Below are 23,270 nucleotides of genomic sequence, written 5' to 3'. Positions count from 1 at the left end.
GGATTGTTCACAATCTGCGAACTTGACTGCGGAAAAAATTGCGATCATGACGCCGCTGGTGTTACAGCTCGAACAAAAATATTTTTCTCCATATAAACAGTGTAACGTGGGGGTGGGTGGGTATCAAAATAGGCTAATTTTGGCGTTATGACATTTGTGAATGAACCCTGTTCGGATCATAGAGTTTTGCATCGAAATTTAACCTCAATTTCCTCTCCGAGAGAGAAAAGAACGGCAACGAATGGGAATCAAAACAAACCACCGGAAAATGTCAAAATTCGCATGAGAGGGAAAAGGAAGGGACGAACGAGAATGAACCGAACGTTCATTCGTGACGTCACCTTGCAAAATTCAATTGGCAAAAATTCTACGCGCATACCCATAATGCAGTGCGAGTGTGAAGTAGGCATTAAAATTATACCACTCAGCGCTGCGAAGCGAAAGTACACAATCGTATAACAGTTTAAGCGTCTCTTCGCTCTGTGTCGTCCGTCGCGGCGACGTTTATCACCGCAGTCCGCCGCAGTCACTTTGTAATTTTTTTTATTTATTTAGAAAACGGCAGCCTGTTAGTTATTACAACTTTTGCTCAGGTCAAGGAAATTTCTTATCTACAGGTTGTGTGCAGGCAGTGGCCGTGAGACCGGTATCTATATTCTTCAATACAATTCCGTGAAAAATGTTCTCGGTCATAACAGGTGAGTGCAGTAAGTTCTTGTCTTCAACGTTCATTGATAAAAGTTCCATTCATTCATGCTTCGTGTGTTCTTTCGATTACATCAACATTACGGTAATTACCTACATCGAAACGTTTTCAAGGCCATGTTTATCAGCTGTGGAACAGTCGAAAAAGATGCTCGTATTTTGTTATTGACTATACATTCTATCTGTGAAAGACTTTTTATAATGAATTCACTAAGGACAAGGTATTTGGAGTACATTGCTCAAAATTTCAAGAGCACCGTTTTTTAGAACCGTTGAACGGATTTGGATGAAAATGCATCACGCTATTGACAACCACTGAACAATTAGCCTACAAATAAGACACTTCCGGCAGGTTGAAAGGATGACTGGTATTCCAATATCTAACTCTAATCACATCTAATTTGAAGTGGGTGTGGGAAAAATGCGCAAATCATTGGCCATTATCGTTAGCATGCGAATAATTTCCGTTAGGTATGGATAGCATATGTTTACACATGAATGCCCACAAGTGCCCAATAATAAAAGCCCCTACTCAAAAGGTCCCACTCCATATTTAAACTAACAACTACATTCACTCTCATATTCGATTGCAGTGCTTTTCAGCTACGGTGGCTTGAGAGTAGATTTTCAGGGTGATTCGAGTAGATCGCAATTGCATTTTCATACACTTCCAGTAATCTTTACCATAAGCTGGTTAAATGAAACATGCTTAACCTGCTTAACTCTTCAGGACGCGCGAGTAGGGGAACCAACGTATTTTGGACACAGAGCTACGCCAATATATTTTGGACACTTCCATTTGTTTTTGCCATAACTGTCCAAAAAATATTGACTCGTTGCAGTGCAATGAGGTACAGATGCAGACATACGATACCATCTGAAATACTTTACTCCAGATAACCAGATATCCACTCATCCCCAGAAGGGAATTTCGTGGAATATGTCCTATATGGAAAATTAAAAGCAATTGTAAGATCACTTGGAGTAAGGACCATTTTGTCCCAATTCACCAATAGTGGAAACAACGAGGTGTGTGTTGATCTTCGGATATCACAGGAGTCTCCTCTAATAAACCGAGTACCGATAGGCGGTAAGTGCAAGAAAATGCTTCTTGTTTAAGATGAATGTGTAGTGGAGCAACGTCAAAGAGAACTTCGAGCACTGCCGTGGGAATCGAAAAGAACGCTTCAAACATCGCTATTAAGCACATCTTTGAGAGATGGCCTAATTTTGATTGGATTGTTCTAACTTCGCCCTTTTGCCACCACACAAGACATCCATAGGCCAATATTGGCTGAACAACAGTTGTGTAAATCCATTTGATATACTTGGGGTTTAGACCCTAAGTCTTACCAAAGGTTCGCCGGCATTGCCCGAAGGCCATACAAGCTTTGTTGGTTCTGAACTCAATGTGAGGTGTCCAAGAAAGCTTGGAGCTGTAAGCCTTGCGAGCCGACCTGAAAGCCTCCGAACCAGCCGAACGTCGTTTATTCAAACGCTTTCTACATCGTTTCCTGAGTTTCGCCAGATCAGAGGTTCCTCTTGTGATCTCTCCACAGACCGTAGAGGGCATGCTTCTTCAAAAGCTTCCATGATGAAGGGGTTACAAACCCTGACGGTGATCAAAAATCATTTCGGAATCTGAAAGTATACTAGCAAGATAGTACACAATCCTAATTTCACATACACAAAGGTCTTTCATAATTGCTGGGTCTGGTACGTTTGGGTTAATGCCGTTTGGCATAAGGACGTTTGGCATAAAGGACGTTTGGCATAAAATATTTTCGTTAATATTTTTTTATATGCCGCATTTCCCGGAATGCGGTTTCAGGTCATTAGGGTGCTGGATCATTAAACCGATTAACCTTAATGCTAAACACGGGCACTGGGCCGCCTAGTTGAATGATTTGAACATGATATGTGCATATACATCGAAAGAACTACCTATTTTCAAAAGAAGGAAAAATCTGAGAGGAGAGTTAGTAGTGTGGCCGCCAATAGTACAGTATAGCATCGTAATTGAATGGTTTGCTTATATATATATATATATATATATATATATATATATATATATATATATATATATATATATATATATATATGCAATGCATATACCTCGGAAGAACAGCCTATCTTTAAAAGAAGGAAAAATCTTTGATGGGAGAGTTTGCGGTGTTTGCATATATTACTCAAACAAATAAAAACAAATAGTATATTCCAGTTCAACTAGGCTGCTGTACTGTACTATCTGCGACCACACTAATAAACTCTCCCATCAGAGATTTTTCCTTCTTTTGAAAATAGGCTATTCTTTCGAGATTTATGCATATCATAATTAATCCATTCAACTATGCTGCTCATTACCCGTCCTTAGCTGTAAAGTCATTTGCCTAAAGCCTGGAACACATAGCGTCCGTTCCGTCGAGGTTTGCGTTTTTTTGAAAGTTTTCCCATGGGATTACTGTCACGCACACGCAAACGTATGCATTGTGTGGGGCACTTAACGTACTTCGGTCTAATGATCAGCACCATTCTGGGAAATGGTACATTCCGGGAAATGTGATACCACCGTCTGAAAATTTCCGGATACAAAATTCCCTGCATGTATAAAGAACAGCCTATTCACGAAAGAAGGGAGAATACTCTCTGAGATAAATGCATAACAAATTATTTTGCCTATAGAGGCTTGCAGCAGAAACCTAATCTCATTAAATTCTCATAAGGCAATCTAGCGTTCATCACCAAGCAGTCACAGAGGATAGCAATTTTTTGTTTAATATTTTCATAGGAAAACGTTTCCGTATGAAAACAAACCTATCCTCCTCAGGAGCGTAAATGAAGGACAAATTCTTCAGAGAAACAGTCTGCTACACTGATTGAAACTAGAAATGATGCATTATTATTTATTATTTATTTATTTTTAGAAAGGATGCATGTCTTAGAGTATTCTCCTTCTTGGTTTTGCTCACGCTGCTCAAAAGAAAATAAATGTTTTCTCATTGTCGAAAAACAAATAATCATATTGAAATATTGTTATTTCTTCCTTTTACTCCCAAGTCCCAACTAACTACTCAGCACATGTTGCTTTTCAGGTTATGATATGAAACAAGAAATGCCTAGTGAGAGAGCAGCGTCCATGAATTATGTCATGTTTTTGAGGGGTACATAGGTAGAGTGAACCGTGAAAAATAATAAAAGATGTTGTTATCTTCACTACGGGAAACGACATTGCTCATATATATTACGTGACTTCATGTATGGACTTGTTCTAGCTTGTCTAGATAAGCAACACTTCAAGCCATAAAGAACATTGTTTCACCATTGTTCGTACGACATCAGCTCAGGCAAGACACGCTGCGATTATTAAAGTGCTTCTGAAATTAAATTCAATGACGAACATCATGTCTACTGACGAAGAGAACTTTGCTGGATTTGACGATGGAGCTTTGGAACATTCAACCCCGGAAGTACTGAAATCGTCAAAGGGGAACGACGTTTTGGTCTACAGTGGGTATATATTTTACCAAAACCGAAAACCGGTAAGTAAACATCACGTGGTCGATGACATATCCTTAAAGTGGCAATTCACTTTTCAATTTGTTATTGTAGATTGATGGAAAGCACTATTGGGAGTGCAAAGGACGTTCACATGGCCCCAATGAATCGAAATGTGCAGCCCGGCTGGTCACCGAGAAAACATCAACTGGTCACAAAATCCTATCACAGACGGCTACGAAAAACCACAACCATGAGCTCGATCCCGGGCACGTCGTCCAGATGAAATATCGTACATACATACATAACTGAAACGACGTGCAAAGGAGGACACGGCCGGGCCGGCAAAGGTCATACGACATGCATCATCACCATATCCAGATTCCGTCCACGAGCAATTCAACTCGGCGGCTCAACGGAAAGTCATCCAACGCGCGCGGTCTACTAATGTTCCGCAAGAAAAAGAGCCCGTAGACCTCGATACGTTGGAGGTTCCAGAAACATTGCAAAAAAGCATCAATGGCTATAAGTTTCTGCTTGCCGATGTACGTGATGGATGTGAAAGGGCCCTTATTTTCGGGACTACAGATAGCCTAACACGATTGGCCGGCGCCAAATATTGGGTGATGTACGATACATTCGATAGCGTACCATGCTTCTTTAAGCAGCTGTTTACCATCCACGGATCGTGCACCCCTATCATAACCACACTTTTCCATTGATTTATGTTTTGATTACCAACAAGACTAAAGCGCTGTACCAAAAGGTTTTTTCAGCTCTAATCGACACAGCGAATGACGCAGACATCGACCTGAACCCATCGACAATACTATCTGATTTCGAAAAAGCAATCATCAATGCCTGCCAATCGGAATCCCCGGAGGCAGCAGTCAATGGTTGCTTTTTTCATTTCAGCATGAATCTCTGGAAGCATATTCAAAGAATCGGCCTCAGCAAAACTTTTTCAGAAAATGAAAAATATTTTGAATTTTACAAGAGAACTCAAGCTCTAGCATTTTTGCCAAGTGCACGAATTTGCACCAGCATTTGAGAAACTAAAAAAAGCTGCCCCGGTCCAAATGGCTGATTTTTTTTTCCTACGTCGAAGAAATTTATGTGTGTGGCAGATCGAGGAAGGCAATTACAAATGGCCGTGTGACTCGCGTAGCTCCGCTGTATGCAAGGAGAATACATTTTACTAAGGTGGCGCAGATAAACATTGCAAACCACTGGTTGTCTCTTCCACTCTTCTGGTGTTCTTATGCAACTAAAATGGTGACGTCACTATTTCAGTTCCAAAAGAACACCAGAAGAATGGAAGAGACAACCAGTGGTTTGCAATGTTTATCTGCGCCACCTTAGTGAAATGTATTCTCCTTGCCCTGTATGCACCAGATCTCTGGTCAATTTATGACAGCATTCTCAATCGTATTCCGAAGACTACCAATCAAATTGAAGCGTGACATCGCCATTGGAGCACTCTGGTTGAAAGACACGTGGGGCTAATGAAGAATTCCGGCTAGAAGAAAAGTATACGTGGGGTCAGATCATGGCATATTTGGCGGCCACTTCAAGCAAGGAAAAGTCGAAGGCTAATCAACAGACCGAAGATAAGGTTTTAAAAATCGTTGAGAACTTTCAGAACTACACAACAGATGGCTATCTTCAAGCTGTTGTGGCGCATATAAAGACGAAAGGTAAATAAGTAAACGAAGAACGGGCAGATAAATGTCATATTAATATTTTTCATGTATAATATTATATCAACTGTTAACATGTTAACTATTGTAAAAAGTACGGATTTATTTTTATGTGGTGATATATAAAATGTAAATATATTTATTTTTGTTCAAGTTAAATGTATTGTTAATTTTGATTTCAAAAATACATCACAAATTAATGTTTGTATGAGTTTAAAAACAGACTGACATTTCACTTTTGTGTTATTCTAGCTCATCGTTTAAAAAAAATAAATTTGAGATACACACTGTACTAAAATCGTTTTTATGCCTGTTGTTTCGTCAGCGGAATGAGAGTGCGTTTTCCAAGATCTCCAATAACCTTTATTGAGGGTATTCTAATATCCTAAAAATCATGTGATAATTTACGTATTATGCATATAGCCAAACTATCTCAACAGGGACTTACGTTTTAGTCACACCTCATCCGCTCAAGATCCAATTATTTCGAGAATCTTATTCCTCAATATTGTCTATAACTACGGCTGCCGGGTCTAAAGTAAGAGCTCTATAGAGTAACTACTTGACTATATAAATTCACTTTTACCTGTAGTTCCAAATAATAATTGTACGAAGTAGGGTTAACTATCGGCGTAGGATAAACTGCATGAAATCTAGTAATAAGTATTCTAATTAGGAACAAATTTTGTTTTAAGTTACTTCACATGATCCTTACTTACAGTATTCTAATTAGGAACAAATTTTGTTTTAAGTTACTTCACATGATCCTTACTTGCTTTTAGCGATAAATATAATAATTTGCATGTCAATTTACCACTAATAATTTAGGATTAAATATCTCAACTTTGCTGCATGAGCATGTAATTCAGTTACGTAACAATGACTTTTGCTTTTCGTTCCTTTATCTATTTATCATCTCCCTTATCAACCTTATCGCTGTCATCCATCACTCATCTCACTTTCATGGGCACACGCTGGGTTCTCGTTAGGGGTTACGGTTAGAAGATACTGGAGAGCGATGCGGCACAGTGGGTCGCAACAATGCCAAACGTCCTTTATGGCAAACGTCCTTATGCCAAAAGACCTTTATGCCAAACGGCATTATGCCAAACGTACCAGACCCATGATTGCTAGCTCTAGGTACAAGCGTTACAAAAATACACTATGGTCCACTGCACGAATTTATTCTGGCCTGCTTACTCTCACGCGAAATTTGACGTTTGAGCGGTGTCGGCACCGCTCAAACGTCAAATTTCGCGTGAGAGTAAGCAGGCCAGCATAAATTCGTGCATTGGACCATACGGAAGGCATGTTTGCCGTAAACAAACGGACCTTAAGCGTAATTCTAAAAGATTCTGATCGTTCGTAAACGAAAAGCGCAAAGAAAGTGAACTTCCAACCTCAATGTGCTACGGTAATTATGCTTCGGACTCCCTTGATGAGATTTGCAATAGTAGTTTACGCAACAAGGTGCAGAATGAAGTTTTTTACAGCACGAGTTGTACATTTATCCAAAGAGGCTTGCCGAGTTGGATAATTAGGACGAGTGCTGTAAAAATCGAGTTCTGCACCGAGTTTCGTACAACGTTTATGGCAACTTCATAAATTATCACTTGAGGATAGTTTTTAACAATTTTTTTTCATCAGACTGCACACTGATGTTCATACCCGAATAAAAAATACAGTAGAAAAACCGAACGTTGTATTGTAACAGTACTATTTAGAACCATATTTTTACAATAGACACCACTGTAAAAATAAAAATACAAAAACAATAAGATGTAGTGTAGAACACCATACCGTGAATTGTAAATAAGATTTTTACAATATATTATACAGGTTGTTAAGTATCGTAACAATATAAAAAAATATTTTTCTCCATATATATTTTTTGCAAAACCATACATTTTATTGTTAATGAATTGTTCAAAATACTGATACGTGGGTTTAAATATACCGTACATTGTATGGTACATGAATGGTATCAAACAATAAAATGTACCGTAAATAAATTGTTTTTAATTGTAATTTCACTACCGGTTATACATTTTATCAAATGGTTTTGGAATGGTTCTCTTTTGTTATGTTGTATTGTTTTACATTACATAAACCATATATTGTTATATTATCTTGTCATTTTCCTCCTGTTAATTGCACCTTAGGCTTACTAGATTTATAAGAATGCGCTTTGGGAATTCTCCAGAGCGTTTTGGATAACCCTTCATATATCGGGTCGCCCAGGTCTAAGTCTGAGTAGTCTCTGATTGCATTAACAGTTGAAGCTTAAGCTCCCATGTCCCACCAGCCAGATAACCGGGTTTTGCAAACTAAGCATTATTTGTGGCAATACTCTGAGCGGCATGATGGAACTATGCCGAGCGCGCTAAGTGTTGTTAGACCACTAATGTAGTTGCATGAAGTGGGTGACGAGGTACATAAGTATCATTACAGCGTGCTTAACTGTTATTGCAATATTGAGGCGCCAGTTTGACTAAAGTTTGGAATACATAACAACTGATGAGAAAATGTCAAGTTCGATTCAAATATAAGTTAGGTTAAAAAGCGAACCCGCAGACGAACCTATATTAGAAGTCATTTCAGTGTTCAGTCCAGTCCATATGTTAAAGATGGCTCTAGGGTAAAAGGGTATAATGCGCCCCACCGGGGCAAAACGCCCCATTCATTTTTTAGCGATTTGAAAAGACAAATTTTGGAACGTTTTCGAAATACGTTTTAAAGCTTCCATAGCCATCTCTCCAAAGGCAAAGTTCGCATGCAACACTTCACCACAGACAAACCGTGTGATACCGCACAGCAACTGTTGAGGCAGTCAACAACGGAAGCAAAGTGCGATGTTGCGATTATTGCAGAGCCGTACCGAGTTCCTCTCGGTAACAACAACTGGGTGTCAGATAGCACGGGAACGGCTGCTATACAAGTGATGGGAAGATTTCCTATTCAGGAAGTGATTGCAAGTACGTACGAAGGTTTCGTCATCGCCAAAATCAACGGTATCTTCATATGCAGCTGCTATGCACCCCCAAGGTGGACAGCGGAGAAATTCGACCGGATGCTGGAGGAGTTAGCCGACAAGCTGGTTGGACGTAGGCCAGTACTGATCGGCGGAGACTTCAATGCGTGGGCCGTGGAGTGGGGTAGCAAGCTAACCAACGCAAGAGGTTACAGCCTGCTGGAAGCACTAGCGAGGTTGGAGGTACAACTGTGCAACGTTGGCACCGTAAGCACATTCAGGAAAGACGGGCGGGAGTCGATCATCGACATTACCTTCTGCAGTCCATCGCTAGCAAGCAACATGAACTGGAAAGTAAGCGAAGAGTACACCCACAGTGATCACCAGGCGATCTGCTACAGCGTTGGCCAACGGAACCCTACGGCCATGCAGAGAAACAGAACATGCGAGCGAAAGTGGAAGACGAAGGCCTTCGACAAGGACCTCTTCGTTGAAACACTCCGTATGGACAGTGACACTCCAGACCTAGATGCGGTAGAGCTAACAAGAGCGATTACAAGGGCATGCGACACTACAATGCCACGGAAACGGGAGCCAAGGTACAGACGACGTCCTGCGCATTGGTGGAACGAGACACTCGGCACTCTCCGTGCTGCCTGTCTAAGAGCCAGAAGACGCTACCAGAGGGCAAGAAACCTCCCGGATAGGGAAGAGCGGAAGTTAGCGTTCCAGGAGGCCAGAGCCGCATTTAAAAAGGAGATAATCGTGAGCAAGTCGAACTGTCACAAAGAGCTATGCCGAGAGGCCGACGCAAACCCCTGGTGTGACGCGTACCGAGTCGTGATGGCAAAGATTAAAGGTCCAGCGACGCCAGCAGAAATGTGTCCAGAAAAGCTGAAGGTAATCGTGGAGGGTCTCTTTCCGAAGCACGAACCAAAGACGTGGCCACCAACACCGTATGGTGAGGAGGACGAAGCAAGTGCGGAAGCTCGGCAGGTCTCCAATGTCGAGCTGAAGGCAGTAGCGAAAAAACTGAAAGGGAACAAAGCCCCGGGTCCGGACGGGATCCCCAATGTGGCGTTAAAATCGGCGGTCCTAGCTTACCCCGACATGTTTAGGACGGTGATGCAGAAATGTTTGGAAGAAGGCCACTTCCCAGACATATGGAAGGTGCAGAAACTGGTTTTACTGCCAAAGCCTGGAAAACCGCCGGGGGATCCAGCATCGTTTAGACCGATATGCCTGTTGGACACACTTGGGAAGCTGCTGGAGAAGGTCATCCTTAACAGGGTGGTGCCGTTCACAGAAGGAGAACGTGGACTGTCACAGCTGCAGTTTGGATTCCGGAAGGAAAAGTCGACGGTGGATGCTATCCGGACGGGTCTGGAGAAGGCCGAGAAGGCGTCAAAACAGAAGAGGAGAGGAAACCGGTACTGCGCCGTAATCACAATCGACGTCAAGAACGCGTTCAATAGCGCCAGCTGGGAGGCCATCGCCGTAGCGCTGCATAGAATGCGAGTTCCAGACTACTTGTGTCGGATCTTGAAAAGTTACTTCCAGAACAGAGTCTTGGTGTACGACACTGAAGCTGGGCAGAGGAGGATGAAAGTGACGGCGGGAGTTCCACAGGGCTCCATCCTCGGGCCAACGCTGTGGAACGCTATGTACAACGGAGTGCTTACGTTGCAGCTACCCACAGGCGTCGTGCTCGTGGGTTTCGCGGACGATATCGTCCTATCAGTAATAGGCGAGACACTGGAAGAGGTGGAGATGTTGGCGGCAGAATCGATCGGCATCATCGAAAACTGGATGGATGGAGTCAAGCTAAAGATAGCCCACCACAAAACGGAGGTACTTTTGGTGAGCAACTGCAAGGCAGTGCAGCGAGTGGAAATCTCCGTCGGAGAACACGTAGTAGCGTCGAAGCGAGAGCTGAAGCACCTGTGTGTGATGATTGACGATCGGCTAAACTTTAATAGCCACGTCGACTATGCCTGTGAAAAGGCGGCGAAGGCGATCAACGCACTGTCGAGGATTATGCCAAACACCGGTGGTCCGAGAAGCAGCAAGAGGCGGTTGCTAGCTAGTGTGTCATCTTCGATACTGCGGTACGGAGTCCCAGCCTGGGGTGCGGCGCTGAAAACAAAGCGAAATCGGATGAAGCTAAACAGCGCGTTCCGGCTCATGGCCATGCGAGTAACGAGCGCGTATAGAACAATATCGTCGGAGGCAGTTTGTGTGATTGCAGGGATGATCCCGATCTGCATCACCTTGGAGGAGGACATCGAGTGCTATGAGCGGAGGAGGACCAGCCAAGTGAGAACGTTGGTGCGAACGGCCTCAATGACAAAGTGGCAACAGGAATGGGATTCCACGGAGAAAGGGAGATGGACCCATCGGCTCATCCCTGATGTGTCGACTTGGGTGAACAGGAAGCACGGAGAAGTGAACTTTCACCTAACCCAGTTTTTGTCTGGTCACGGCTGCTTCAGGCAGTACCTACATCGGTTTGGCCATGCCGCTTCGCCCTTTTGCCCGGAGTGCGAGAACGTGGAGGAGACTCCGGAGCACGTAGTGTTCATCTGCCCCAGATTCGAGGAAGTAAGAAGATCGATGCCGGCATTAAGCGTGGACAACGTCGTCGACGAGATGTGCCGCACTGAAGAGACGTGGAATGCGACCAGCAGGGCAGTCACAAAAATGCTGACGGAGTTGCAGAGGAAGTGGAGGAGCGACCAGCAAGCTGGGATCGCTTAAAGAGTAAGTGCATAGACGATGAGCACAGTTTAGAAGCGACAAAAAGTGCATGAGCACTATAACAGAAAAGCGCATGAGCGCATTGCCCCCCCCTGAAGCAGTCGCATCAGTGGTACCAGGGGGATTGAGGCATCTAGGTGTAGCAGAGTTTTTCCAATCGGTTTTCTCTGCTGGGGAGGTTGGGAGGAAAAAAAAAAAAAAACCACAGACAAACAGACGTAACACTTGCGAAATTTCCATCGACCACGCTTTTAACGATCATTTTAAATTTTCATAGTTGTGGCTTTCACAACCAGAGGCACGCGCATCGTTTTTGTTCGCGTTTGACGTTTCACACTAGCGCCTTCTGTTGACGATATTGCACAACACAGTGATTCGTGCAACTTTTCCACCAGGTGATGGTAGTGTGAACTGGGCGATGGATTTCCATGAAAATCGTTCAAGGTGTTACGTCTGTTTGTCTGTGACTTCACTAACTTTAGTAACAACGATTTGCAGTGAACAATAGATGGAATAAGGCGCCAGTTTCAGATATATTGCTATTTCTGCTTATGGGGGGGGGTGCATATTATACCTGTTTACCCTACGTCAAAGAGTTTGTCAATCGCATTAGATTCGATTGTGGTCGAAGGCAAGTTCACATGAGAGAAGAGGAGAAAACTCCCCTAAATGCAAATACCGAAAGAATAGTGTTGAACTCATCCACTGATTCACGGTAATCTGACCTGCATCTTTCCGGGTTGGCCTACATTCGTATTTCTCTCATCGCACTCTACACACCTAGCCCGCCATATCTCTTGGACCCCTGCTTGGACCTGCAGTTCTTAGGACATCTGGTTTACCACTGATTTAAACATATTATTGACTTTAAATTGATGTTTCAACTTATTCACCTTTTTCTCTTTCCTTTCCTTTGCATCAAAAAAGTTACAAACATCAACAAAACAAAGCACGGAAAAAATGTTAAACTGAATAAACAATTAAAAATTCACGGAAAGATATTGTTTCGGAAAAGTGAATGGTTCAAACGTAAGAAAAACAGTATGATATATTGTTACATAAAAATCCAATGTACAATACACTTTATTGTAGCTGGTACACTGTATGGTGCAGGAATGGTTTTCACCAAACACCCTATGGTTAGTTTTTATCCGGGTAGCCATGATTAAGGAAGTCTTATCATAGCATGCTGAGCAGTTGTCACAATTTTTCAAGCCAGCGTCCAGAAGGCATCAATAAGTTGATCAAAATTGAAAACAGTACTGTAATGGTTCATTACGCAACGCAAATCAGTGCTGTAATGAACCATTACAGCACTGTTAAATTGGTGTGGGAAAGTAGGCCTTTTCCTGGCAAATTTGCGTGAGGTAAAATGGCATATTACGATGAGAAGTTGTAAAATAGTAGTTTACGCAACAAGGTGCAGAATGACGATTTTTACAGCACGAGTCGTACATTTATCCAACGAGGCTTGCCAAGTTGGATAATTACGACGAGTGCTGTAAAAATCGAGTTCTGCACCGAGTTGCGTACAACGTTTTTTGCAAGTTCATAAATTACCGCTTGAGGGAAGTTTCAAACAAAACTTTTTCATCAAACTGCATACTGATGCTCATAGACATGTTTAAGAAATTCTGATCATAGCAGGTTATACTGTGCAGTTGTCACAATTTTTCAAAACTGCATCCAGAAAGCATCAAGAAGTTGATCAAAACTGAAAACAGTGCTGTAATGGTTCATTACGCAACGCAAATCAGTGCTGTAATGAACCATTACAGCACTGTTAATTTGGTGTGGGAAAGTAGGCGTTTTCCTGTCAGATATGCGTGAGGTAAAACAGCCTATTACGATGAGAAATTGCAAAAAATATGTTTCGAGTGTGTTCAACGATCAACCAATAAGTGTTGCACAGCTTCAAAACGCTGTCAGATCTGTTCCGAAAAATGTGCTTGATTTTCACGTTGGTGATTACACTACTGAAACAGACATCCTCACAGCTCTACGCAAAATAAAGTCCGCTTCAGCGGCTGGGTCAGATGGGATTCTGACACTTGTATTGAAGAAATACGCAAATGCTCTATGTGAATCATTATGCTTCATTTGCAACAGCTCTATTCGACAATCCACATTTCCGGGTCGTTGGAAAAACTCCGTTATGTTCCCCACAAGACCAGTGGCGATTCGCTAACCTCAAATCTACCTGTTCAACGAATGTAAATTCTTGAAATTAACAAATTGGCTTGTAATTAGTAGAAAATGGCAATAAAAGTCGTTTCTGTTCATTTTCAATTTGATTCTGGTTCTTTGGAATTTTCCAAAAATGCAAGTTTTAGGGTTGTTGAACAGGTAAAAAGTGAGGTTACGAGACGTCACTGCACAAGACAAAGATTAATGTTGAACAGTTGTAGTAAATGATCAGGAAATCTCTTGTATGAAGGGCCAAAAATGAATTTACGGACCCACTGTTTTGTTACTGTGTTATAGAAGAGGCAAGAAACGGATAATACAACAATACAGTGTCCCAAAGTTTTGCTCAAACGGCATCAAATTAGGCAAGAAGTCATAATAACAACACTGTCTGCACCATTTTATTGCAGAAACGGAGAATTTATCATCTCACCATTCAAAAATCCAGCTCACTACCTTAAATCTAATGCTTCGCTGATTGCTTTCTATTATGAGGTGACGCAAAATTGAGCTCTTATAATGTGTGCATTGTAGGTAGATGATGCGCTAATCGCAAGCCCAATTTATTGATTTTCTGTGCAATTCCGCTAGCTCTAGTCAATCACGGAGTAGCAACTACGAAGTGTACGGTCAACAAGGCTCATGCCCATGCTCTTCTGGATTTCCTTGTGCGATGTATCGTCGTGGGTCATCAGTCACTTAATAATACTGGGTTTCGTTAAAGCATGTGATAAGAAAAGGGTCAATGTCAATCGACATTTTGTAACGGTTTGACGAAATCCTGGCGACCAACAGGCCGCGCCTCGCTACTTGATGATGATCATCCTTATACATCCTAAATGATAACATCTGTAACTTATTTTTGTGAAATTAAAAGCTTTCCACTATCAACCATATTCAACCCACCATATTAGTCTACATATTGCTTTTCTGTTTTTTTGTTCTGCATTACACCAATTACTATGATAAATTCCCTTGACGATCAATTACAGTAAGTGATACGTGTTCGAATGGAACTGCCACGGACATCAGTGGACCACATCTTGTTAGCTTAGTGAAAACCAAACTAAATCCCTCAGCGGATGTTCATTACGTGGTTGTACCAGATGAAATCGAAATTATCAAGGTGAGTAATACCAGTCATGAACAGCTCTATGTATTGTTCTAATGTGCTAAATAAGGCTTGTAACGTTCCAGCAATCTCTCATCTATGCCGTTGATGTTCTTCGAGTGAACGCAGTGTTCACCACCGGTGGAACCGGTTTTGCTCCACGGGATGTAACACCGGAAGCGACAAAAGCCGTTATCAGCAAGGAAGCTCCTCAGTTGGCGCTGGCGATGACGTTGAAAAGTTTGGAGAAAACCAAATTTGCAGTTCTTTCGAGGGCAATATGTGGCGTACGGAATCGAACGTTGATCGTGAACTTCCCGGGCAGCAAGAAAGCCGTTGAAGAATGCTTTCTTTCCATAGTGGATGTCGTTCCACACATGTTGCAGTTGTTAAGCGATGACATTCCTAAAGTTCGGGAAACGCACAAAAAGGTTCAGTCTGATGAAGGTGCTGAACACGTGCATGTGTGTCCGCACGCTACGGGCAAAGGAGGAGAAGATAGGAATTCCCCGTTTCCCATGATCGATGTGGACGAGGCAGTCAAAACAATTCTCGAATCAATCACGTCAAAGTCCAGTCCGAAAAAGCAATTTAGTCGAGTTAACATTCCTCCCTTCCGGGCTTCCATTAAAGATGGCTATGCATTGAAGTCGATTGGCGGGAAAGGAGTGAAGCGAGTCGTTGGATATGTTGCGGCCGGTAGCGGCATAATCGGAGACAACTTCAACATAGATGAGTGTTACAAGATCAATACAGGAGCTCCGGTGCCTGAACAAGCCGACGCAGTAATCCAAATTGAAGACACCAAACTCATCTCGGCTGACAATGACATCGAGCGAATTGTTGAGATTTTGGCAGATCCTAGCCCTAATCTTGACATTCGATCTATCGGCAGTGACTTGCGAATGGCCGAAGAAGTGTTTCAATACCATTTCCCAGTAGATGCCGCCCAAAAATCTCTACTGGCTTCCATTGGGGAGCCGTTGGCGGTAGATAAGCTGAAGGTGGTGATAATTTCCACAGGCGATGAGCTTGTCCACCCGTACGAAGACTCTAATCAAGCGACGTCGATCGAGGGAAAGATTTACGACTCCAATACAACGATGTTGGTACAATTGCTACGGCAGTTTGGCTTCAACGAAGAGCAGTGTGAACTGCACCAGCTTGTGGTTAGAGATGAGTATGCGAAAACCTTGCCAAGTCATTCTACGCCTTCTTGCTAATCAATTTACAACTTTTCAGATATGAATCACTTCGCAAAGAGGTAAAGGTTCTTACTGGCGTTGCGCATGCCATAATCTGCACTGGAGGAGTATCAATGGGAGATAAAGATTTCGTAAAGCCTGTGCTGAAGGATTTGGGATACGACTTGAAATTCGGGCGAGTCAACATGAAACCGGGAAAGCCTTTCACGTTTGCAAATAAAGAGAAAACGTTGTTTTTCGGTCTTCCTGGGAATCCAGTTTCGGCGTTCGTTACCTTTCATCTGTTTGCGTTACCAGCTTTGAGAAAATATCTGGCTTCCATTAATGAAGCACCTTGTGTGTTAGCAAAATGCATTTTACCTAAAATATCGGTTGAGGTAAGTTTTTTCCTTCGCCAATTATGAAGTTACCTCAAAATCTTCTTTTGTACATTTCCTTTTCAGTTACTAACTGAGAACTATGAACTGGATCCAAGACCAGAGTTTGCACGGGCAACTGTCATATCGAAAAATAATAAACTTTACGCTCGCATAACTGGCAAGCAGGTCAGCAGTCGGCTTAAAAGCATTGTCGAAGCAGATGTCCTGTTGCATATGCCGGTTCGATCCTCCTATAAAACAACGGTGACCAAGGGAGAATGCTTGATAGCTTCTAGTTTACGTGCGGATTTCATTTCAGCTTATGAGTAAATAGTGACTTCCTATTTTTTTCTTTCATCGCATGTTGTGATTTATGTTAAGGAAAAACATGTCTATTTTATAATTGAATTGAACATAACTTCTTCTTCTTCTTGGCGTAATGTCCTCACTGGGACAAAGCCTGCTTCTCAGCTTAGTGTTCTATGAGCACTTCCACAGTTATTAACTGAGAGCTTCCTCTGCCAATGACCATTTTGCATGTGTATATCGTGTGGCAGGCACGAAGATACTCTATGCCCAAGGAAGTCAAGGAAATTTCCTTTACGAAAAGATCCTGGACCGACCGGGAATCGAACCCGTCACCCCCAGCATGGTCATGCTGAATACCCGTGCGTTTACCGCCTCGGCTATATGGGCCCTCAATTGAACATAAATGAAATCCTTATTTTACTGAAACAATTTTAAAAAGATTGTGATTTGCTAAAAAAAAAATAAAAATAAACTCTTCAATGTTTTTATGATGTCGACCATTAATTTACAGAGAAGTCCAAATTCTTTGTCTGTAAAAAGTGTATTTAAGTTCCAGGGGTAAATAAAAAGGAACGGTAAAGGTTGAATAACGTGTTATACATGCCCGTGTAGCTGCCGGCATAGAATAGCACTATGGACCACCTGTTCCGGGGGTAAAAGTCCACCAAACAGGTAATCTCAATCCAAGGTGTTAGGCGACCCGTGCTGATGGATGAATGATTGAGGGAGTTTAAAATATGCTCGATCTTCAACGGAACCCGTAGCGTGGGTAGACCACCTTTATGGGTTGCGTTGCGGCGAAAGATCTACCAAACCGAACCCTAGTCCTAGGGTAAGGGAGGTATTTTGGACCGCTTTAGGAAGTGGATGAACAATTCAGCGAAAAAAAAGGTCGCTACTTCTAAATATGGATAATTTCAGTAGGCATTACGTAGAGCAACATGTTTTCTGTCGAAAAAGGCCAAACAGAACTCAAAATTGTTGTAAAAAATACAAGAAATATCAAAACTCCTGAAGGATCTCGGGCTTCTATTTTGGACCACCAAGTGCACATATTTTGGCCCACCAAATTAAACTTCTATTGATTGATAAAATGAAAGCCACCCCAGCAAAATTTAAACATAGTTAAAACTACGTCAAGTTTGCATCTTTTCCATTCATTTTTTGAGGCAGGGAACGTTTAAAAATTACGTAACAGTAGAAAAAGATGTAATTTTGCTGCTATTGCCAGTTTTTTACGCATTGTAGTATGATGTTTCATCAAAAATGTTACGCAAAATGTGTATTTACTAACTATTGCATGACGTAAGTCACCATGTATGAATTACGTAACGCTTCATAGGAAATGTGAAAGTCTAGTGATTTTGATAAATATAAAGGCGTTCCACACATATTGTCATGAGTGGAAAGGTCATAAAAAAAGTTCTTTGAATGATACGTAATTTGCCAAACATACCTACATTAGATAACACATTGTCTCAGTCATCAACTAATTGCCGAGAAGGACAACTTTTCTAAACTGGATGACTGAACACCTGAAAATTTCAACTTGTCGAAAAGTTGTTAGGGCACGAATCGAATCGAAACGAAATAACTTGGCGAAAAGTTGTTAGAACAAATCGAACTCACAACAATCTCATTGTGAAATGAACGTATAACAACCCAGATCACGGGAGGTCCCAATCTATTCTATTTATCTACTTACAGAGTACATTACATTGGCATGAATGTTTTCTCCTTTTAGAAGGAACTGGAGAGATGGATCTGACAGGTGGTCCAAAATATGTCCACATCTGATTATGTTGAACATATTTTGGCCATACCTCAAACCACCATTTTAGCGAATATTATCGCTCCACCGAGGTTAAAAACAGTTTATTTTGAGTTCTTACATGGCCCTAACTACATTCACATGAAATAAATATTTATTTGTAAAATTTAATACCTCTTCGAAGCCGACTACAAATTTGTCAGCTCTTTTGTTTTTGGTGCTTTTCCGTGCGTTTCATTGGAAGTGAAAACATTTTCTCTATTTTTGATACTGAACAGCATATTTAACTGACATCCAAAATAAAGGTCATCACACAGTTGAATACTTTTCGTGTTCCAATAAAAAATTACCAAGATTTAGTAGAGATTATGTGATAAATATCATAAATCTCCCTAGGTGGGCCAAAATACCTGCCCGGTCCAAAATACCTCCACTACCCTAACTGCTTCCAACTATCAAACAGCATATTTTAGTAATTAAAGGAAAAACTTTGGCTCTTATTACATTTCATACCTTGTTAAAAGTGAAAGGTCTCGGTTTGCTTGTGGCCGAAAATGATCTTGAAACAAGGAAAACTGGATAAGTATTTCTAATCTTTTTTTTTTCGTTGTACACTGGTTTGATGCACTAAGGGTTCCGATGCATGTTCAATAGGTATCGGTATCATTTTTTGACTTTTTCGTTAAGGGATTCGATTTTGACTGGAAAAGGAGCGTGCTAATGCGGAACCTTTCAATCAGAATCCTTCCTTGCGATTAAGTTGAAAATGACTACTGTAACAAAACCGAATACTTTATTACTGCTCAATAGTGATGAAGTAACACGACATGCACTATACAAAGGACACGGGATATACCACATATATTTGATCTATATTGGTCGCAGTGGTTAGGGGCTGTCCATTAATTACGTAAGGGAATTTTTGCGATTTTCTGACACCCCCTCCCTCCCTTGTAAGATTTTTTGTATGAGAACCCAAAAATGTTTGTATGACGCGTAAGATTTCTCAAAACCCCCCTCCCCCCCATTAACCCTTACGTAATTAATGCACAGCCCCTTATGCCCCAAACAGAAAAAAAAACAGACTCCACCATTCTTCCCAGCAACCCTATTGTGCCTCTTTGTGACTGCGGCTGAGTTGCGAACCGTAGGAAATATACGGTAATTAACCCTGATAGAAACTTTGGTCATGGTGGGGGCTGGCTCACCAACACTTCCGGTCCGCTTTAGTGCGTTATGCATCATTGTGGCCAGGTGTTGTTCTAGTTTTTCCAACTGTATTGTAAAGCATGAGCGGTGATCCTTGGCATTCTTGTGTAAATTGGGGTACTCGGAATGTTGATCGATCACCGATTATTGCTGGCAGATGCAGTGGAAAATTTGTCTTAATACGTATCAATCGTCTCTGACAAACGAGAAAAACTGGTCTCACTGATTACCTGTCTCTGAGCCAAATTTGGTATAGAGTCTTCAGTCTCCGATTAATCGCTTCATGTTTGATGGAGGCTTTTAATCCAATGGGTTACATAGCCGCTATCCGAATGAAGAGAGTAATGTTCCGCGTAATATATCACAAATCAAAAGAGGTGCGGTATATTACGTGGAGCGGATATACTGAATTGGGTACCAGACCAAGTCCCTGCTGGTTGGCACGAAATAGGTGAGCCATAGACAATAGAATCGTCAATGTCGTAGGGCATAGTATGTGACTATTGTCGAAACCAAAAAAACTTTTAATGCCCAACCAAATCATTAGCAATATCAATTTGCTTCAAACGCGTTCCAGTGATAGGGTTAAGATTAGGATCAATTATTACAATACAATTTCACGTTTCAATATGTGTTTAGTAGTTTTAGAGGTAACAGCCTAATAAAAAATTTTCTGTAGGTTCATAACTTGCACTCAACGAGTTGAATGTTATATTGCCTCACAACTGTAAGGAACATTATTACTCATTAATAAAAGGTTGTATCATCAATATGGACATTAGACTTGCTGAACGAAACATTTGACCAATTAACATCTTTCAGGTATAAAATAGGTAGTAGGACAAAACTTTTATTTTTAAAAGTAGTTAGGGTGCCTGTACCAGTTATCGCACTACCTAAGAAAAACTATTTCTACAAAAATAAGAAGAAGACCGACGGATGTAAACAATAAGTCAAATGATTGATTTGTTTCCATACTTTATAGGAAAATTATAGAAACGGAGCCAAAACTACTTTTAGTATTTATTACGGCGTGTGCCAATGATAGGAACCCTGTACCAGTTATGGACACATTTGTTAATTTGGGTTCCACTTCGCACTATTTACATGCATTCCTTATGGGAGTTGCCATAACTGGTACACTATGGCGAAATAGGGTGCAAGGAGGCCGAAAAGTTAAGGAAAATGATTTATTTCTACCATAATTTGAGCAAATTGTGAAGTTTGAATGATTGCAATCATCTTTTGTGATCGTGATCTGTTATTCACGATTTTTTTCTTGTTGATTTGTATCTTTAAAGGTTGAAAATCAACTATGGCGAATTTGAGGTACTATAGCCATAACTGGTACACTGAGCCTATCTATGTTCATGATAGAAGAGTATCGTAAAGTGATACCACCCGTTTCAGATCCAGAAACGTTTCACACTGAAAGAAGGTTGGAATGACAGTGTGAACAGAAGATCCGAACTGCTAGGTGTAGGAAGAAGTATGTTTATCTCCCCTCCCCTTCCCCAACACTCTGTAGAATTTTGATACAACTTCACGTAACTGTTTACTCCCTAGCCAAGATCACAGGATTTGACGGTATTTAAGTGAAGGAAGTTAATTATAATTCTTGTAATGAAAACATCACCTTCGGCTGCTACAGATGGAGTATAGCTGATTTATCAGAAATGCTCGATAAACAGGAGGAACCTGCTAGGGCTTAGTAGTTTCTATACTCAGAAAACAGGTCCAGTCGGTTGAGTCGGGAAGGGTTGCGAGAGTCGTTGTGAATCATAATGAAAACATTTGTGCTTTGTGACGAATCTTGGGATCTTTCTGGAGTCAACAGACTTGGAATTGTTGTCTGGGCTTTCCACTATTTGGTTAATTTTAACAATCAATATGCAACAAATAGTAGTATCTCGTGTATTCGAATTGCTCATTCACAGTGCTGACATTGTATTTACTTGTGATTAATATTAATTTTAATTTTCAATATCAGTATTTTCATATGTGATAGTTGTTTTGTGAGTAAACCCTAATATGTTTTGAATGGCTAATGCTTAATAATGTTTTCTTGCCATATCAATTTAAAATAACTAAGAAGTCGAAACCAATAGTGTGAAAGTGCAGCATTTAATAGTGCTTGCTTATAGATTCGAAGCCAACGGGTGATCAAGACTCAAGACTTAAGACGCATACTTGACGAAATCGACAAAAACTGACTACTTCGTCCTATATATATATATATATATATATATATATATATATATATATATATATATATATATATATATATATATATATATATATATATATATATATGTTTATACTAATATAAGTGGGCCGCGGAGCTGTGCGGCCCAGTATTTCCTTTTATTTTTTAATTCCAGAAAACGCCATAGTTCTGAAGAAAACTTATCCTGGTACACCCACGAAGTACCCAAACACAAACGGAAATTGTCCGGAGCAATCAAGATAAGTAAAAACTTTTATAAACAGGCACGCAACTCTTTCTACTACTAGGCAAATAGAATATTTATGTGTTTGCTTATTCATCACATTCGTGGCTGTGCGGAACATTTTATAATATAGGTACCGTACTTAACATTTCTTCAATTCACCTTTAAATAACTGATCATTAAATTTTGTATAAAAACTTGCATCTCAATTATTTTCATCATATTAGTTTTCTTTTATTTCAGAATTTTTAAAGCATTATGGTAGAAAGAGTTGGTGTCATGATTCATGCAAAACTTGAAACTGAAAACTCCTTATTTCCCCCTATGGGTTATAGGGAGGAGCGGGACATTCGAGCCTACTCATCAGTGGAAAGGACTTGCTATGCTAATCGGTTTAGCATAGGGCAGATACAAGTCTACTGGTAGACGTATCGCCCAGCGATTCAACGCAGATTGGCCACGGCCCGGGGGTGCGTTGATTATAACAGAATAACAGAATAACAGAATTAACCCTGATAGAAACTTTGGTCATAAACTTAGAGAAGGGATAGCGGAAGGAAGGAAGGGAAGGAAAACCTGAGCATATGTTTTCCAGGTTAGAATAGCGCTTGTCCCGCATGCTGATCCCGGGTCTGCTGATCAACGTCCTTGTGCCAGTGAAGAAATCCTAATGTCTGAAAATTAGTTCCCGGCATTGCGTTCCAGTTGCAAATTAAAAGAATGGCAACGAAAATATTAAAATAAGATAGAAATACAAACCTAGGTATGCCAACGCAATGGCAATGGCGTCAGCAACATAAAAGAAATCGCTATTGGAGACTCGGTGTGTTGGACAAAATACATGGTGCGGCATGCAAGCCCTAAACAGCTTTCATCGTGATGGGCGGTATTTAGAGGTGCGTAATGGGTTAGTGGCCGATCGACAAAAATATGTGCAGATTGTGGATCAAGGTTTAAATTCCTCAACTTCAGCATAACCAACGTGCACAGCCCACTATCCGGATGCACTGGTGATGACAAGGACGCATTTCACGCGCAGCT

The 23,270-nt window shown here is 41.1% G+C and overlaps 1 protein-coding gene across 1 annotated transcript; it reads left to right on the top strand.

Moving 5' to 3' along the window:
- The first annotated feature begins 539 nt into the window (after positions 1 to 539).
- Positions 540 to 22,732, top strand: LOC109429163 (molybdenum cofactor synthesis protein cinnamon). Its single transcript, XM_019705028.3, has 5 exons — positions 540 to 698; positions 14,808 to 14,941; positions 15,013 to 16,106; positions 16,169 to 16,508; positions 16,575 to 22,732. Exons 1-5 carry the CDS (start codon positions 680 to 682, stop codon positions 16,818 to 16,820), a joined length of 1,833 nt encoding a protein of 610 aa, XP_019560573.3. The 5' UTR covers positions 540 to 679; the 3' UTR covers positions 16,821 to 22,732.
- The last annotated feature ends 538 nt before the right edge of the window (positions 22,733 to 23,270 follow it).

Source organism: Aedes albopictus, chromosome 3 (genome assembly GCF_035046485.1).
Source record: "Aedes albopictus strain Foshan chromosome 3, AalbF5, whole genome shotgun sequence".
Classification (NCBI taxonomy): Eukaryota; Metazoa; Arthropoda; class Insecta; order Diptera; family Culicidae; genus Aedes; species Aedes albopictus.
The sequence above is the reverse complement of the archived record's forward strand: the minus strand, read 5'-3'. Positions and strand labels throughout refer to the sequence as shown.

Bases quoted from the DNA above. Each gene is read 5' to 3' on its own strand.
- LOC109429163 (XM_019705028.3), top strand. The intron at 16,107-16,168 runs GTATGCGAAAAC...ACAACTTTTCAG, and splicing joins CAGCTTGTGGTTAGAGATGA to ATATGAATCACTTCGCAAAG. The intron at 16,509-16,574 runs GTAAGTTTTTTC...TTTCCTTTTCAG, and splicing joins TACCTAAAATATCGGTTGAG to TTACTAACTGAGAACTATGA.